General features: G+C 37.7%; 1 protein-coding gene across 1 annotated transcript in view; it reads left to right on the forward strand.

The window, feature by feature from the left end:
- Positions 1 to 17,564, forward strand: part of thsd7ab (thrombospondin, type I, domain containing 7Ab) — a 120,595-nt gene that overhangs the window by 78,435 nt on the left and 24,596 nt on the right. Inside the window, exons 10-14 of the mRNA XM_079625461.1 lie at positions 5,099 to 5,214; positions 6,330 to 6,465; positions 6,864 to 6,967; positions 9,187 to 9,381; positions 11,030 to 11,293. Coding sequence (XP_079481587.1) covers positions 5,099 to 5,214; positions 6,330 to 6,465; positions 6,864 to 6,967; positions 9,187 to 9,381; positions 11,030 to 11,293 — 815 coding nt within the window. The remainder of the gene's footprint in view (positions 1 to 5,098; positions 5,215 to 6,329; positions 6,466 to 6,863; positions 6,968 to 9,186; positions 9,382 to 11,029; positions 11,294 to 17,564) is intronic.

Raw genomic sequence — 17,564 nt, forward strand, 5'->3', positions numbered from 1 at the left:
TAGTGTTGAATTTTGTAGTGTTGAAAAACAACAACAAAAAAACATTCCAGCCATTTTTCAATGTTCAGAATGGAGTATAAATGTTAGGTATAAAAGTTAGGGTTAAGCTTCTGTAATGTGATTTTCTAAATTGATTATATTGTGAAAAATTTCATATATCAGATTATAGTCATGTGGTTGGACCTGCAGTTGAAAAAGTAAAAGAGATTCAGTGGTGGAGTTGCTACATTTTAATGAAAGATTATGACGACAAGCATGTCTAATCTTGGAATAGTGTAGTATAATGATGAATTATAATGAAATGTGCAAAAAAACAAGGAATCCACCGAAATGAAAAATGTGGGCGATACTGATAACCGATAACCTGCTTCGGCTGCTTCTACAAACATTTGTGAAAGAATGGGTCGCTCTCAGGAGCTCAGTGAATTAAAGCGTGGTACCGTGATAGGTTGCCACCTGTGCAATAAGTCCAATCGTGAAATTTCCTCCCTACTAAATATTCCACGGTTAACTGTTAGTGGTATTATAACAAAGTGGAAGCAATTGGGAGCAACTAGGCCACTTAAATTCACAGAGCAGGGTCATGTTGAGGTGCACAGTGCGCAGAAGCCACCATTTTTCTGCAGAGTCAATAGCTACAGACCTCCAAACTTTGTGTGACCTTCAGATTCGCTCAAGAACAGTTCATGGAGAGCTTCATGGATTTGGTTTCCTTGGCCAAGCGGCTGCACCCAAGCCTTACATTACCAATTGCAATGCAAAGCATCAGATGCAGGGGTGTAAAGCACGCCGCCACTGGATTCTAGAGCAATGGAGATGTGTTTTCTGGACACACTTCTCTGTCTGGCAATCCGATGGACGAGTCTGGGTTTGGTGGTTTCCAGGAGAACGGTACTTGCCTGACTGTACCGTTTGGTGGAGGGGGGATTATGGCGTGGGGTTGTTTTTCAGGGCTTGGGCTCGGCCCCTTACTTCCAGTGAAAGGAACTCTTAATGCTTCAGCATACCAAGACATTTTGGACAATTTCATGCTCCCAACTTTGTGGGAACAGTTTAGGGATGAACTCTTCCTGTTCCAACATGACTGCGCACCAGTGCACAAAGCAAGGTCTATAAAGACATGGATGAGTGCGTTTTTGTGTAGAGGAACTTGACTGGCCTGCACAGAGTCCTGACCTCAACCCGATAGAACACCTTTGGGTTGAATTAGAGCGGAGACTGCGAGCCAGGCCTTCTCGTCCAACATCAGGGCCTGACCTCACAAGTGCGCTTTCTAAACCTCGTGGAAAGCCTTCCCAGAAGAGTTGTTATAACTGCAAAGGGTGGGCCAACTCGGTATTAAACCCTACGGATTAAGAATGGGATGTCATTAAAGTTCATGTGCATATAAAGGCGGATGTCCCAAAACTTTTGGTAGTATAGTGTATATCAGCCATATATCGACTTCATTTATATGCAGCTGTCAATGGCAAAACATTGTTGTGGCTTTAGAGGCATTTGATGTGACCCATAACAAAATCAAAATTCACATCCTCGCTCAGACCTGCATATCATTTTAAATATCTCGTCTAGACTTGATTGCAGCAAATCATAAATGCGCTCAGTTGTCATGTTTTTTCCCAGGTCTGAGGCAGGAAGAGCTTACACAGGTTTTCCTTCTCCGAGACACTCTGTGTCACTCACAGCGTCAGACTGAGAGAAAACACACAATCACACAGACAGCGATGTTAAAGCTCAGGGCCCGGACCTTTGATGCGCCTCGCAGAAACTGACAGCTGCTGCAGTTCAACTTTCATCTCTTGCTCTGACAGTGTTAGTTGTTTTTTTTAATAGGCTTTTTATGATACTTATCTAGACAATATCGTGAAGAATGAGCCGGAAACAAACACTGTGTCATGACTGAGAGGGTACAAGATAGATTGCATAGTTTTCACACACTATTCAACATGAGAGCTTTGGTTTCTATCAGATGCCTTTTTTTTTGTTCTTTTAGAAGCAGCGAGATGAGATGTCGCATGTTTATCAAAGTGCATTTCATTTGGAAAAGAAACCGTTTCCTTGTGTATCCAATTGGAATCTAATCTAAAATAACTGTCGTACACATTGTGTATTGCTACTGTTCAGATCCAATTTGTGTGTGATTTTTTTCGTTTTCTGAAATATCTGTATTTCAATCCAATTTCAATACATAAAAATCGGATTTGGACTGACGGTCTGAGCGTAGCCATAGGGCTTTAATACACATGGTAACATGGGAACAGAAACAGGTGCGTAACCAATCAGAAACTATGGAAACAAACAAGCTCAGGCAAACCAGAACAGGGAACTGAATTAAACCGAAAACAGAACTAGAATGAAGAATTGGATTTTTTGGGAAATTTAAATAAAGATGAAATAAAATATAAATATTAGATGAGAAACAAACAAAAATTTTAAATGTTGCCTTGGCAACTAACTAATAAATCGGCCTTATATATCTGTTGCTTTATTATATTGTGGCAGCTTTGCAACCCTCATGAAACATGGAGCACATGGCGACTTCCTTCACAGTGGAGGATTTGATCAAAGATCAGATTACTGAATGCCCCTCTGGTGGAACGTGCTAAAATGACTAAAACTGAAATAAAAATAAATTAAAGCTAAATGTAAATATAAATAATAATAATGACATTAAATAACATAATAAAAATAACAAGACAACTGAAATTACAAAAAATAAAAGTTAATTCAAAATGATAATAAATAATATATAATAATAGTATAAAAATAATGCTAACTCCAAAAATGAGCAAATGCATTGCCTGGATCCGCTTGAGTTGAAGATGCTACATTAATTATATCTTAATTCTTGTAAAAAATATTTTTAATTTGGTGATAAAATTGTAATATTTGTTTATTTCCTCATTTAAAGTCGAAGAAGTTGTACTTGCATGACTTTGTTTCTGGATGTTCCACACTTCTTATCAGGTCAAAAATGTTGTACTTTTAAAGGAATATCCTATTAGACGTGATTAACAGTGCGAAAACAGTGTTACAATAGTTTCTCCAGAAACTCTAATGAGCTACTTCAGGGAAACCTTCAAGGAAATGTGATCCCTCACTTCATGGTTCACGCTGCCGGTTATGACAGTTAATCCTAATTGAAAAATAATGACAACTTAGAGAGGGCAAGGGAGCGATGCATTTGTTTTTCCTCACAGTTAAATGTATGAACTCTTTTTTTAATGATGCTATTGGAACATTACCAAGTTCCAGTTTAATCCTTTCAGTTCGCAACAAAAACAGTTCGCAATAATTTTGTCATAGTCATTTCCGTGTATGATATTGCAGTTTAACCATTTGAACTCTTGACTAATTGTAGCAGATAATAATAGCCATTTTAGCCGTTAAATGAGCATTGCCTGTCTTGAAATGTTTCTAATGCTCTGTCAGAAATTTACCCAATCTCCAGGAGAGCCCTGCACACCCAAACCAGATTTGTTTCCCTGGCAGGATTTACCGCTTCTGCTATTGGTATTACGAATAAATCGGCCTTATATATCTGTTGCTTTATTATATTGTGGCAGCTTTGCAACCCTCATGAAACATGGAGCACATGGCGACTTCCTTCACAGTGGAGGATTTGATCAAAGATCAGATTACTGAATGCCCCTCTGGTGGACTGTTGCATCCCTGTTTATCTTTATCCAGGGGAATTCGACCGAGCCGGAGCAGTGCTTAAAATACAGAAGCAGATTAAAACTAACCCCTGATCTTAAATTGAGGAGCTGTAACAGTGATAAAAGAAGAGTATTACCCAGTGACTGACTACTGTAACAGGATGTGAGGCCTTATCTGCCTCGTCTGGCTGCTTCATAATGCAACCGTGGAGCAGGGAAAATAAGATTGGAAAAAAAGAGGCATTGTTGTGCTACAGATGTTGCTGAGCCTTGCTCAACAAGGATTCTGATGTAATCCATTGTATGGAGTAAGGCTGGGCAATATAGCTAAAGCCAATAAAGCTAAAATATCTTGTTATTTTGATGATATATACAGTATCTTAATATTTACCAAATGCATTTGCTTTGAAATGGCTTAAAGGGAAAGTTCACCCCGAAATGAACAACATTAACAAGATATTTAGAAAAATGTCTGTTTTTGATTATTTGTCTATACAATGAAAGTCAATGGGGTCCAATGTTGTTTGAATCCAAATGTTGTTTAAAATATCATCTTTTTTGTAGAAGAAAGTCAGTCATACGGGTTTGGATCGACATAAGTGTGAGTAAATTCAATTTTTAGGTGCACTATCCCTTCAAAAAGGTGTTTGTTTGTTTTTTCAAACATACCTGTGTACTTTTAAAGTAAAATAATTTCAGACTGTGTGTAGTAATGCAAGAAGTAAGATACAGTAAAAATCAAGTTCCCACTTTTTTTATATGAATAAATACCATGGAGACTAAATCTGAGTTCTGAATTGATTCCATTTGAGCTGATACAAAAAAAATGGCTCACGTTTCCATTTCTAATGCTGTTTTGTGAATTCAGTTAATCTGAGATGACTGTGAAACAGTCAATGTAATGCAGCGTTACATAGAGGTTGTCTGTTATTGAAGGATGGAGCTGTTAAAAACTATATTGGACTCAACATCAAACTACCAGCTTCTGTGCGCTGTTACTCATTTCACATGTGAAGTGTGCTCTTAAAACTCTTACAGTCACAGCAGTATAAATTGCCTGCTTTATTTGAAGGGTCAGAGAGAGCGGAAAATGCTGATAAAGCCTCGACTAAACCAGTCAATGATACTCAGAGGAAAAATAAAATGCTACAGAAGTGTAGAAAACATCCCATATAAGACTTATTTTTGGCACAAACAACAGGGAAATGTAAAGTGAAAGTGTTTGAATACATGTGTGTGCAGGTGACCTGCATTAGTTGTTATATAAAGATCAGCCTGATATATATATATCTTATTTCGACGACTGGGTCTTTTGTGAAAGTGCAACACAGAGCTCTCAGTGTATCCCTGGGCTCTACACACCTGCTTTCTGTGATCAAATAACATGCGAGTCACATTTTCTTGCACTGAGAGTCTTGTTTGTCTGTTTGTTGTCTCAGATGTCCTGAAGCCCCTCGGCCGGAGTCAGTGCGACCCTGTCTGCTGCCCTGCAAGAGAGATTGTATAGTGACACCCTTCAGTGACTGGACAGAGTGTCCCACATCCTGTGAAGCAGGTACTCTATTGTTCTGTCTATCTATCTATCTATCTATCTATCTATCTATCTATCTATCTATCTATCTATCTATCTATCTATCTATCTATCTATCTATCTATCTATCTATCTGTCTGTCATTCTATCTGTCTGTCTATCTATCTATCTATCTATCTATCTATCTATCTATCTATCTATCTGTCTGTCATTCTATCTGTCTGTCTGTCTGTCTGTCTGTCTGTCTGTCTGTCATTCTATCTATCTGTCTGTCGTTCTGTATGTCTGTCGTTCTATCTATCTGTCTGTCGTTCTATCTGTCTGTCTGTCTGTATGTCTGTCTGTCTGTCTGTCTATCTATCTATCTATCTATCTATCTGTCTGTCTGTCTGTCATTCTATCTGTCTGTCTGTCTGTCTATCTATCTGTCTATCTGTCTGTCTGTCTGTCTGTCTGTCTGTCTGTCTGTCTGTCTGTCATTCTATCTATCTGTCTGTCGTTCTGTATGTCTGTCGTTCTATCTATCTGTCTGTCGTTCTATCTGTCTGTCTGTATGTCTGTCTGTCTGTCTGTCTGTCTGTCTGTCTATCTGTCTATCTATCTATCTATCTATCATCAATCAGTCAGTCAGTCTGTCTGTCTGTCTGTCTGTCTGTCTGTCTGTCTGTCTATCTATCTATCTATCATCAATCAGTCAGTCAGTCTGTCTGTCTGTCTGTCTGTCTGTCTGTCTATCTATCTATCTATCTATCTATCTGTCTGTCTGTCTGTCTGTCATTCTATCTATCTGTCTGTTGTTCTGTATGTCTGTCGTTCTATCTATCTGTCTGTCGTTCTATCTGTCTGTCTGTCTGTCTGTCTGTCTGTCTGTCTGTCTATCTATCTATCTATCATCAATCAGTCTGTCTGTCTGTCTGTCGTTCTATCTATCTGTCTATCTATCTCTCTGTCTGTCTATCTATCTATCTATCTATCTATCTGTGTATCTGTCTGTCTATCTATCTGTCTGTCTGTCTGTCTGTCTGTCTGTCTATCTATCTATCTGTCTGTCTGTCGTTCTATCTATCTGTCTATCTATCTATCTATCTGTCTGTCATTTTTTTCTATCGTTCTGTCTACCTTTCTGTCTCTCTTAGCAGGTTTGAATGGGCAGAATAATAAACAGTTCCGCTATCGAGTGGTCATCCAGATGCCAGCTAATGGAGGTCAGGAGTGTCCGGACGTCCTTTATGAAGAGAAAGACTGTGTGACTCCATCTGTGTGTCCGGGTTACAGGTACCTCTTTACCCACAAGCCCTGCCTCTACACTCATCAGTAATTCTCACATCTATTGCTGACGTTCAGTATAGATTTCTGCTCAAACTGATCTTCTTGAAATAAATGAGTATATGAAGATATGTACACCTATAGGAGTAGTCTACCCAAAAATAAAGATTCTGTCATTCATTATTTATTCAACCTCTTGTCATTCAAAGCCTGTATGCAATTATTTTTCTCAGTTCTCAAAAGTAAATGGTTAAAACTGTTATCAGATTGTGAACTGCTTAATTAAGATGAGTTCGTTTTCTAAGGCAGTGGGTTTCCTGATATTTAAGTCAGCTAATTAGGATTTACAGTGTGCTAACTGATCAACCTCTGCTGATAATTATAATGATATCACTTTGAATTTGCAGGTGGAAAACGCACAAGTGGCGTAAATGTCAGCTGGTGCCATGGAGCATCCGCAGAGACAGTAAAGGAGCTCAGGAGACCTGTGGAGCTGGAGTCCAGACTAGAGGTGGGTCAGCCGGCATGTGCAACATTAATCTTTCACCTAATGGCCACATTCACAGTGTTTAGCACACTGCACAACACCCTGTGTCTTATTCACTAAATGCCCTCAGTCGAGAATTGCAGCATGCAAATTGTGTTCATTGCAGATTTTGCGCATATTTACATAATTCCTTTAATCAGATGCTAACTCGGACCGTATGTGCACAATTCATTTGTAGTGAATTTCCCCATGGTGTCCAAATACTGTGTTTCTCTAGCTGTGAAATCTTAAGCAATAACCATAATTTTGGTACATTATCTGATCCAAGATCTTCTCTTGAATCTTTTAATTTGTATTGCTTTCTTTCAGAATGGGCTGATTTGCATTCTACTTTATTCCTCTGAGTTTGTTGCTTTAATATTTGGCGTTTTCCAGTTGAAGTCAGCAAAGTATTTTTAATAATCGTTTTGTTCACAGTTGTTTTAGGTTCTTTTCATGCCTGTTTGTTACCTCTTTTAGACATTCCTATCACTCATAAGGCAGTGGAAGACTTTATTATGAATGATACTGGTATTGGTTTTGGTCTGACAAAGGCTTCCATCACACTAGACTTCACATTTGCCCTTCAGTGCATGTCAGGAGCAGAAGCAATCCTTCAAACTCTTGATCTGATTGCTCTCGACAGTACGGAAGGGCGTCTTTGTGTTGCCGTCATCACTCTATTGAACTCTGTAGTGCCTCAAAGTTTGACCTAATGGTTCCTGTTTACTCGTCCTCACGTCACTTCCTACGTCTTACTCTTAATAGATTACACAGCCTCACTGGAATGACAAAAGCTTAACTGGCCTATCTTTACAAATGTAGTAACTCTCTGAACTGCTCATGTTGGACTCGTAGTTGTCTCAATAGTGGTGCATATATTTATATGGACCATCATTATTGGGTCCATCATTATTGGGTTCTTACATTCATTTAACATAATTTTAACAATAGATAAGATAATTATCTATCAGTATTGTCCAAAATATCTATCATGCATTTAATGTACTTTTTATTTTTAAGAATTGTAATAATCAGGATTACAATGGAATACAAAAGATCTATTGAAATTTTTACACCTAGGAAAAAAGTCATGAAAATGTCTTTAGTGAATATACGGTAAATAGTTTTTAGTTATGTTCCACTATATAATATTTCAGGTATTGTCTGTAGAAAATATAACAACTTAATTTAAGTCAAAAGAACCCTCAAATAAACCCATAATAAATGTCATATTTACCTGTTAGGAAATATACACAAATTGAATAAAGTTTTCAAGCAGTCTGCACTGCATAAATTGTAAATTAAATCTAGATTAATCCTTTTTAAAGCTACAAAAGTTCTTTAGTCAAGAGCAGTGAGTTGTTTTCTTTGTTACCTTCGTTCTTTGATTAACTTTACTGACTGACAGACGGCATTATTGGCTGCTGTCACTTTAAGAGCAGCCGCTGCCGAACGAACATGCGCCTCATTCTCTCACAACTTTAATTTAAGACTTTAACTCATTTAAGACTGCTCTTATGAGGATACTCGACAAAACGGACTGTTCAGTTGCATAATTGTGTGTGTGTGTTATTGTTCGTTCAAGCGTCTTTCTGTGCGTCGACTCGTGTGTCACATTATAGACAAGACATTCACAGAGAGCGCGTTCTCTTTTGTCACTCTTGAATGGTTTAAAAGCATTTGCATGAATAAGATCTTATTAACGTGATCATATAATCTAACGCTAGCTAAAGAATGACAGAAAAACGGATGCTGTGTTTATTGCGTTAAACTGGGGTGGGTGGAAATTGCATGCGTTAACCCATTAACGTTGACAACACTAGTTTTTAGTATGCTCCGAAATAATTGTTCAGATATTGCTATACACAAAGTCTTATTGGATCCTAATAAATTGGGGATTAACTAGGGAAAAATTATTGAATTATATAAAAACTACAGAAATATAATGCATAATTTAAACTGGTTTCTGATCAAGTGAACCGCATGACTCGTGTGAACTCTCTCTCTCTCTCTCTCTCTCTCTCTCTCTCTCTGTTCTATAAATAAGCATCTTCTGTTCACCTGCACCTTTTCTCTCAGTGTCTGGTGCTGTGCCACATCCTCTCTGTAATCAGCAGGAGTCTCACCGGTGTGTGTGTGTGTGTGTGTGTGTGTGTGTGTGTGTGTGTGTGTGTGTGTGTGTGTGTGTGTGTGATCTGCAGCTATCTCATGTAGGCAGCTGGATGGGACAGTGGCTGATGTTGTGCGGTGTCTGAAGTTTGCCAGCAGCATGCCTGTTATGAGCCAGCCCTGCCTGTTACCGTGCAGAGACGACTGCCAGCTCACCAACTGGTCCAAGTTCTCTCCTTGCAGCTCGGACTGTGTAGGGGTTCGTACGCGGAGGAGAGCTCTCGTGGGTAATTAGGACATATGCATCATTAACACTGTGGTTTGAACTCAGGAGGTTGCTGGTTCCATCCCTGCAAGAAGTGAGGTATTACTGTACCATTAGTTTCCATGAGCAAATCACTGAACCAGAGATAGCATAAATGCTAAATGACTTCTAGCACAAGGGAGTATGGGATGATATATTATACTATGTATGGTGTATATACTTTGTTATACTCCTCATTATGGGCCAAAAATATTTGTATGTATGTATACGACTGAGTAATGCAAAAAAAGAGACAATATACAACATTTTACAATATTCAGAATATCTAGATTTTTGTTTTCTGCTTTTATTTAATAAAAAATTCAGTAAAAAATATATATTTTATAAAAGTATATAACATTTAAAACATTTCACAGTAAAAAAAAAAAAAATATATATATATATGTATATACTATATATATATATATATATATATATATATATATTAGGGCTGGGAATCGATTAAAAAAAATTAACTAATTAATTGCACATTTTCTGTAATTAATTGCAATTAATTGCGTTTCCCCCAAGCTTGTAATCATCAATATTTAAACTTAGAATCACCTAATTAAACAACACAGGAAAAAAAAAAGGAACAGAAAATAGCCCTATATTAAAATATGAAACATCAATATATCAATATTATTCTTTTTCAATAATCAACATAATCAATTTAACAGGTTATTATTATTATTATTATTTTAATAATTATCAAAACAAAATATAGTCCTACAAAGCTATTATTACCAGAGCATGTGATCAGAGCAGGTCATTTTACCATTGTTGTGACTATACCAGCTGAGCTCAGCAAACAGAAGTCTACAGAGAAATTTCACGTCATTTGAGTGGACTTTACTTTTCAAGTGCTTGGTACATGATTGAAGCCTTTGGGCCATTAACGACAGAGCCGCCGACACACACACACACACACACACACACACACACACACACACACACACACACACGGAACGGAGAGAGCGCCGCTGCTGGGCCGTTAACGACAGAGCACGCCAACACACACGCGCGCGCGGAGCACAGAACGCGACGCACATACTGAGCGGAAAAGACCCGCTCATGAAACCTGCGCGAGAATGAAACCTGATCGCCGAACACGGAGGGGCGGCATATTTCAGCCTGTTTAATAGCAGACGCAGCAGGAAATCATTAAAACGAGGCAAAAAAAAGGTGCTGCGTTATTTTTTTTTAACGCGTTAAACATTTCAAATTAATCGCAAAAATTAACGCGTTAATTCCCCCAGCCCTAATATATATATATATATATGTGTGTGTGTGTGTGTGTGTGTGTGTGTATATATATTACTCTATATCAGCTTTATATACTGTACACATTTAAGATATGAAAAATCATTAATTTCTTATATATTACCAGAAAAAAACTCACAAATACATCATGAATATTGGATATATCACCCAGTTGTTATTCTGTATATTAACAGCGCTGCATGCTTTAGCTTCATATCATGTCCAAAAAAAACTGTATGTTAATACCATTGTGCTTTTTGTAAGAAAGCAGCTTCGAGACACGATGAGTCAGCAGGTTTAGAGTTGACCTCAGTGTTCATGACTCATTCATTAAAACCGTAATCAACACACACTTCCTCTGATTTCAGGAAAAAGCAAGAAGAAGGATAAGTGTAAGAACAGCCAGATGTACCCGCTGAGCGAGACTCAGTACTGCCCCTGTGACAAATACAACGCCCAGCCTGTGGGTAACTGGTCTGACTGCATCTTGCCCGAGGGCCGAGTGGAAAGCGCTCTGGGCATGAAGGTACAGGGAGACATTAAGGAGTGCGGGCAGGGCTACCGGTACCAGGCCATGGTGTGCTACGACCAGGATAACAGGCTTGTGGAGACTTCACGCTGCAACAGTCATGGTAAGAAGTTCATCATGTAACTCTTACCGTAAACCTGACGTCATCACAAGCATTAGGACGTAATTATAGTTAGCCGACTTTGCTAAGTAACCTTCCTAGACTGCGCTAAACTAATTTATATTCATTAGCCAAGACAAGCCATGGTAAAAAATCCCATCCTGTGAAGAATTGACTCTTAAGTCCTTGCAGACTTGGCACGTTCCCCCATCAGATTTATGAGCCAAGTGGATTTCAAAATGCAGCTTGAAAGCTTTTTTAAACATTGTCTTTAAAAATGTCGTTAAAAAAGTTTATTCTGAATAATTATTAATAATTTAGTTTTATCTTATTTTATTATTTTTACCAGCCAGTCTAAATATTGTAACTGTTTTTATGGACTTTTAGTTACGCTGCATCCCAATTCGCCTACATATACTATGCCCTAAAAGTATGTACTGTTTTTGTGAAGAAAAAGTACATACTTCTGAGTGTGTTGCAGAAGAGTGTGCAAGTTTTGGGACAAACTACAGTACTTCGCCATAATTGCGTCTTTATAGTACCGCTCTGTCTCTTAGTTACGTGCATCCAGTCTCTATTTAAACTGCCCTGTCAATCATCTTGTCACAGTTAAAATCATCCACATTCGATTTAGTTTAATTTCCTACTGTATTCGAGATAAATATTCCCTCTGTTCAGTTTAGTTCTTGTCTGGTGTCTTCAAGGTTAAGTTTGGATTGCTTCTGTTTTCTTATTCTGTGTCTTCATGTGTCAGAGTGTTTTGTTTGGTTTATTTAGTTTAACAAAGTTTGGCTGCTGCTAATAGATCCTCTACTTGCTTCCTTGTGGAACCAGCTCGTGACAAATATAGTATTTTTTTTATGTTTTAAAGCTGATAATATACATGCTTGAAGCATTTAAAACTGAAGCTTTAGCAATGTTTTTTTTATTTATTATTAATTTAATTTTAATAAGCTACTTTGAAGAATTTTAATTCATAGGTTTGCACAAAATAAAATTGTTCTTTTTATGCCTGGAGGTTAGTGAAGTGGAAAAGATGAAAACAAATAAAACATTTAAAAGTCATGCTTTAAACTGTTCTATTTTGAAGCATAATTGGGTAAAGCATAAACTGTTCTATTAAAAAAAGCAAAAGTTTGTATGTCGGCGCCAATATCCATGTAGCGCCGTTGTGCTTCGGGCGACCCGAGTTCGAGTCCCGGCTCGTGGACCTTTCCTGATCCCGTCACCCCTCTCTCTCTCTCTCTCTCTCTCTCTCTCTCTCTCTCTCTCTCTCTCTGTCTCTCTCTCTCTCTCTCTCTCTCTCTCTCTCTCTCTCTCTCTCTCTCTCTCTCTCTCTCTAAAATTTTTTGATAAAAAACTATCATTCATGTCTAAATTTGGTGAGTCCAATCAAGTCGTACTTACCACATATGATTTGCTTTATACTGAAAATCTACTCATCCTCAATTCAAGTCAAGTCCAAATTGAGTCTTTTTTTTTTTTTGGCTAATAACAGCCCACTTAGGAACAGGGTAGTTTTATGTTTTCTGCAGTTTAGGGGCAGGTGAATCTCACCTCCATTTGATCATGTGTTGTTTCATCCCTGTTAATTCATCATTGTCTACAACTTCCTCTCTCTAGTGATCTTTCTTCTGCTCTGTCTTTAACTGATCTCCTCTCTCTGTTAGTGAAGCTTTTGGTGCATTGCTCACTTAATCTTGTTATTTGTATGACGAGCAGGCTGGTAAGAGCGCCAGGCGCTGCTCGGTTGGTTTTGCCCTCTGTCCGAGTGGCTGATCTCCAGGTATAAATCTCTGCCCTCATTAAAGACCGCATGCTGTCCGCGGGACTGGGCCTAATCAGAGCTGACTTTAACCACTGACAGATACTCTCGCTTTTGCAGCACGCGGCCCACGTGGGGTTGGGAATTGAGAACGGGTTCTCATTCAGGATCACATCCTTTTTTCTTTTCTTTTTTTCTTTTTTTTATGCACGAATGATTTTCATGACATCAGGGTCATAAATAATATAAATATTTATATATTTAATATTTATATTCATACTGTGCATTCTCTAAATATTTAGATATTATTTATATAAAAACAAATGTATTATTTATATTTATAATATACATAGTTTTATATTATTTGTATTTATAATATTTCTGTCAGGACTACTATAGTCAAATACGATTGACAATTAGCATATAGTTTGGATTGGCGGTATGGTTCTGTTCTGGGCGAGAACTCCCTGCGCATGCAGCCTAGCATAGATAAGAGCAGGAGAGCAGCAATAACCCCCCTCAGGGTAAACAGAACAGAACCAACATGAATGTATGCAAATATATTTAATTCAAGATTTTAAAGTACAACATAATTCAAGAATTTATTCTGACTCAAGGGGGATCAGAATGCCAAATCCTGACCGGATGAGAGGAGGAGCTGGGGATGGAGGAGGGTAATTCGCTCCTGAGAAACGTGATATTCCTATAGGTGGACGTGGATCAGCTGAGAGTCAGCTGATGTGAGCTTGACTAACGTGACCTGCCAGAACTGACGCTACGCTTGATAATTCTGGCAGGTCACGTTAGTCAAGCTCGCATCAGCTGACTCTCAGCTGATCCACGACTACCTATAGGAATACGACGCCTATCACTGTATACCTATATAAGCTCTTCAGTATTATCAACAGCTATCGTGTTTCCAGGAGCGATTTACCCTCCTCCCTCCCCAGCTCCTCTTCTCATCCAGTCAGGATTTGGCATTCTGATTCCCCTTGAGTCAGAATAAATTCTCGAATTATGTTGTAATCTTGAATTAAATATATTTACATACATTCATGTTGGTTCTGTTCTGTTTTCCCTAAGGGGGGTTATTGCTGCTCTCCAGCTCTTATCTATGCTAGACTGCACGGATGCGCAGGGAGTTATTGCCCAGAACGGAACCATACCGCCAATCCAAACTGTATGCTAATTGTCAATCATATTTGACGATAGTGGTCCTGACAGAAACACACATTTTTATATTTATACATTTATGATCGATATTTACTATTTTAATTTTTATATATTTATTCTTTATATAGAAATTAAGAATAAATATACATATTTATATAAATTATTATATGTAAAAAATCTGTACAATTTTAAAAATGTGCTTTGGTGACTACAGAACGTTACCAATTAACTGATAACTTTATTAGGAAATGCAATATTATACGTGGTTTAATTTGAACTCTAATAATTACCCTAATTTTAGTTAGTATTAAACAGAAATCATCTAGTAAAGAAAATCTGTTGCAATTCGTAATGCTATATGAGCTATTTAAATAGTGATGCTTGACTGGGCAAACATCAATAATGAATACTGATGATAATGATGATTTGTATGTTGATCAGCAGCCCACGTTTAAAAACTGTGAAATGAGAGTTGTCAAATGATAATGAAGTAAGAGTTGCCATGAGCTTAAAATAATCCTGGCAAAAGGCTCAGATGTTGTATTATTCCGTTACTTCCTCTACTTTATTTCCCATGAGTTCAAAGACTTGAGAATTGAACTCCACAACTGATTTAAGTCAAATTATTTGCCAGAAAACATCACTGCATCACGAATGCCCTCCCGGGGCCATTCCCATGGAGTCGGATGAAGTTTTACCACTTCATGGATCTCCGTGTGGCGTCTCTTAAAGCTCCTCGGAGTGGTGATGTCATCAGCAAATCCCTCATCATCTTTCATTATCTTTTTTCCTCAATCCCATTACTCTCTCTGTCAAAATCTTTGTTCCAAAACCCAGTGAGCTGCTACGTAGGCTGCATTTTAAGGTATCGCCAAAGGCAGCATCGCATACATCCTTCACGGAAAAGACAATGCTATAGTGCATTGCGACAGCCTTGGTGAAAAAAATCCAATATGTGGATGAAACATTTTTATGTTGATTCTAAATATAGTAATGTAATTCAGGAAACGCTGATAAAAAATACTGACAAATACTAACAAGGATAATGAAATCCAATTAAAAATGGACTACTTTACCCAATATGTGTTTGTGCTCTGTGTTTTTATGCTTATTAGAGCAACACATCATGTAGAAATCGGTCACATGTGACATTCCATCAGTGAAGATACTGTCTTAGAAGGCAGTTCACTAGGTTTTGGAGTGGATCCATTCGCTCTCTCGCTCTCTCTCTCTCTCTCTCTCTCTCTCTGGGTTAATCACTACAGTTCTGTCTTACATGCTGCCTTAGGCTACTAAAGAAATCATTAAATACTCATATCTCTTCTCTAAGAAAAGGCTAAACATAAATGCATGTTTATTTCTGAATGTTTTTTTGAACGCAACAGATACAGCAGTACTGCATATTTACTTCCGCTTGTACATACACTGCCGTTTAAAAGTTTGGAGTCAGTAAGTTTTTGGTTGTTGTTTTTTTACAGAAATGAACACTTCTAGAGCAAGGATTTACAGTAAAGACATTTATAGTGTAACAGGGATTTCTATTTCAAACAAACTGTTCTTTTATACTTTAAAATGATCAGTTTCCGCACAAATATTAAGCAGTGCACTGTTTTGAGCATTGAGGATAATAATAAGAAATGTTTCTTGAGCAGCAATTCATCATATTAGAATGATTCCTGAAGGATCATGTGACACTGAAGACTGGAGTGCTGAAAATTCAGCTTTGACATCTCAGGAATAAATTACATTCTAAAATATATTTACATTATTTTAAATTGTAATAATATTTCTCTTTTTTTTATCAAATAAATATTGAGCATAAGAGCCTTATTTCAAAAGCATAAAAAAAATCTTACTTAACCAATCCCAAACTTTTATATACGGTCCTGAAATTGATCAGGAATGAAACGTTAATATGTTTTTAACATGAATGTTTAATGTTGTATTTATAAGCTTCGAAGACTATTGCATTTGTGATGGGAATGGGATTCTGATGTTCAAAGGACTAACTTAGTTCTTAGTTCACTTAAAAAAATTACATAGTCATCATGCCGCTCCACTTATTATTTACTGTCATGCCCAAAAACATAGTTTCTTCCCATGCAATTAAAGCATACAGCATGACTAGAGCATAAAACTAGTCTATGCTGTATGATTTGTGTGCTATTTTTTTATTTTTTTGACAGAACTTGAACTAATCCTTAAAGCTTTCAGAGTAAGATACTGTGAAACTAACTTGTTATTCTTTGATGACTCACCCTTTGGTTCGTGTGTGTTGCCCAGAGTCGGGACTCGGACTGGATGTGGATTGTTTTGAAGGAATGAGGTCACTACGGGCACAAAAGAATAACACGAGGACTGCCATGTTTGGTGAAGGCCAGTGGCGTCCTGCCACCTCTGAATTGGCTGTAGGGACAGAGAGCGTTGCATGTTGGGTCGAGTGGTCAGAGAACAGCCAGTGGAGGCTTGTCTTCTCCTCCTAGAGGGCGTTTACTCTGTGTTTGCAGTGTAACAGGATTGACGTGTCTTAACACTGAGGGGCAGAGGAGAAGGGAGAGCGGTTTTATACAGATGCATTGTGACTGTACAGGGCATTTGGGGTCGCTGCAGTATCTCCCCCCTCGGGAACCGACTCTCTTCCTGTCAAATCCTGGTTAATCTTTCGAGGGAGAAGAGACTGAAACTCACCCTTGACCTCTCTGATTAATTGCTTTGATTTTTCAATCCGAAGCCCCTCTAGGTGACTGTTTCACGGCTTGTGCTCGAACTGCTTGATAGTTGCACGAGATCTGGCGAGTTCTGAATGTCAGGAAGAGAGGTGACATTGTTCAATTTTTTTCAAGTATTCAGATAAATTATGGTCTCAAGAGTTTGAGTGAATCTCATGAAACATGTCAGGATAATGTCTGGGTCATTCAAATATGAAACTGTATATAAGAAACTGTTGGCTGTTTTTAGGACCTTTACGGATCTAAGACTTTTTGCATTGGTTAAATTTGATTCGTAACATTTATAATATATATATGTGACCCTGGATCACAAAACCAGTCACATGTCACACGGGTATATTTGTGGCAATAGCCAACAATACATTATATGGGTAAAAATTATAGATTTTCCTTTTATGACAAAAATCATTGGGATTTTAAGTAAAGATCATGTTCCATGAAGATATTTTGTAAATTTTCTCCTGTAAATGTATAAAACATTTATTTTTGCGAGTGAATGCAGCACAATCGTGAACATAAATGGACAACTTTAAAGGAGATTTTCTCAATGTTTTGATTTTTTTGCACCCTCAGATTCCAGATTTTCATAGTTGTATCTTGGCCAGAT

Source organism: Phoxinus phoxinus (genome assembly GCF_949152265.1).
Source record: "Phoxinus phoxinus genome assembly, chromosome: 10".
Classification (NCBI taxonomy): Eukaryota; Metazoa; Chordata; class Actinopteri; order Cypriniformes; family Leuciscidae; genus Phoxinus; species Phoxinus phoxinus.